This window comes from Geospiza fortis, unplaced genomic scaffold (assembly GCF_000277835.1).
Source record: "Geospiza fortis unplaced genomic scaffold, GeoFor_1.0 scaffold186, whole genome shotgun sequence".
Taxonomy (NCBI): Eukaryota; Metazoa; Chordata; class Aves; order Passeriformes; family Thraupidae; genus Geospiza; species Geospiza fortis.
This window is the reverse complement of record NW_005054331.1, coordinates 409,901-411,896: the sequence shown is the minus strand read 5'-3', so window position 1 is coordinate 411,896 and position 1,996 is coordinate 409,901. Positions and strand designations below refer to the sequence as shown.

The 1,996-nt window shown below is 48.4% G+C and overlaps 1 protein-coding gene across 1 annotated transcript in view; it reads right to left on the bottom strand.

Moving 5' to 3' along the window:
• Window positions 1-716, bottom strand: part of ALX1 (ALX homeobox 1) — a 17,897-nt gene extending 17,181 nt beyond the window's left edge. Inside the window, exon 1 of the mRNA XM_005421578.1 lies at window positions 328-716. Within this exon, the coding sequence (XP_005421635.1) occupies window positions 328-559 (232 nt within the window). The 5' untranslated portion in view covers window positions 560-716. The remainder of the gene's footprint in view (window positions 1-327) is intronic.
• Between the last annotated feature and the right edge of the window lie 1,280 nt (window positions 717-1,996).

Sequence of the window (1,996 nt, the reverse complement as noted above, 5' to 3'; positions counted from 1 at the left end):
GTGCCCGGAGCTCCGTTCTCGCCAGCCGGGGGACCCGGGCCGGGGCCGGTGGGGAAGGCAGTAGCTGAAAAGCTGCGCTGAAAGGAGAAGAGCTCTTCAAAGCAGCCGTTTGCCTTCTCCCGGATTTTTTTTTTTTTTTATAGTAGTAGTAGTAGTATTATAACAGCAGTATTGTTACTATTATTGTTATTTTACTACGACCTGACAGCCCCTCGCGTGCCCGCATCCGAAGGCTGCGCAGCTGCCTTTGGTCTCCCTGGGCGGGAGAATCCCTGCCCTCCCCCGTACATCTGCAGGAGGGGGAATAACCCTGGGATGACGACTCACCGTTCGTGTCCTGGCAGGGTGATGTCCTCTCCAGCCTCACATGATGCTCCGCTCTTTGCAGAGGGTTGAAGGCCTGCACGCATTTGCTGCCTGACGTTTTGCTATAAAAGGACTCATTGTCCAAAGTTTCCATAACGTGCTCCAAACTGCCTCCTGCTCCCATATAAAAGTCACTGTTCTTGCTCGGCTGGCTCTTCAGGGCAAACTTCTCGCTCAGAAAATCCATAATCATCTAAGGCTGCTTGAGAGCCTCTTCCCTAGACAGAGGCTGGACTGTGAGCAAGGGAGGGAGAGTGAGTGGATAGGAGGGAAGGAAGGAGGGAGGGAGGAAGAGGCGTTCAGTGCTTAGAGAGCTGTTTTGCCTCTGAGCCTTTGATTTTTCTTGTCTTGAAAGGGGAACCCGAAGTTGCTCTTATATCTTGAAGCTCAGCAGGACTTCTTGTGCAACCTCCCATTTCTAATGAATATGAAAATAAGCAAGCAGTCTAACTCCACCCCAGGTCCCCCAAGACCTAATCCCAACACAGGAGGGAGTTCCAGGCCCATTTTCCACAGCCAGATCTGTTTCAGACAGACACACACAAGCATTTGGGGAGGGTGAGGGGAGAAAGGGAGGGAAGGAGGGAGGGAGGGAAGGGAGGGAGGACAAATAAAAAGGACATTTCCCCTCTGCAACCTATTCTCATTTCTCCAGGGATCCTGAAAAGAGTAATCCCTCGCTTCCCTCTCTCTCATCCCAGCTCCCTGAGAGGCTTAGAGCGAGGTAATTTCAGGGGCACATACCCTTAAGTAAAGGATCTTCTTTAATCGGTTTGACTGATACGTCGGTAGCTGCAGCCCTGTTCCCTGAAGCTGTAAAATTAAGAACCGGTGTTCCTTCTTTATTAAACAGCTCAGAAGTTTTGTCCTAGAGTTAAACAGAGAAAGAAATGTTGTAGGCAGTTGTTTGTGTAGAGGAAATGTAAACTAGCGAAACTTAAAACTAGAACTCTCTCACAACAGAAAACTGGCCTAAAAGAGAATTTGTCTTCTATGAAACAGATCTCAACCAGTCTGTCTCTGTGTGTGTGTTTGGGGTGGAGGTGTGTGTGCGTCTGTGAAAAGTGGTAAAATGGATCTTTATTTTAAATCTCCTGAAATATTATCATTAAAAAACAGTACTGTTTCTAAATGAAAGTATTTATTAAAGTCTTAGGTAGTAAAAAGAAAAATAATGAGCCATATATGCATGCATTCCTATGGATATTGGGAAAGCGGGTGGTTTCCACCCAATGTGTGAGCTTCGAAGTGTTGAATTCCTTGGTCTTTTCGCATATTGATAAGATTTAAAACACGGGCGAGGGAGATAGTGGACTATTTCGAAGAGGCACGAATTACGGAAAAGATCTTCCGTGCTTCCTCGTGAAAGGAGCATTCTGTGAAGTGAAGCAAACCCGAGATTGCAATCACTTCAGAGGAGGATTTCAGCATCGTGGGCCCGCGCTTGTCTTTTCCACTGAGGCTGTTTTCGAACCCAATTCGGTGGGCCCTTCCCCTGCTGGGGCGGGGAGGGGAGAAGAAGCGAGGCTTTAATGAGAGACTGAAGCGCCTGTGCAACAGTGGCCGGTCAGGGCTGCGGAGCAGCTTCGAGACCTTTCCTGTGAACCCAGTCAAAGGTGAAGAGAAGGCC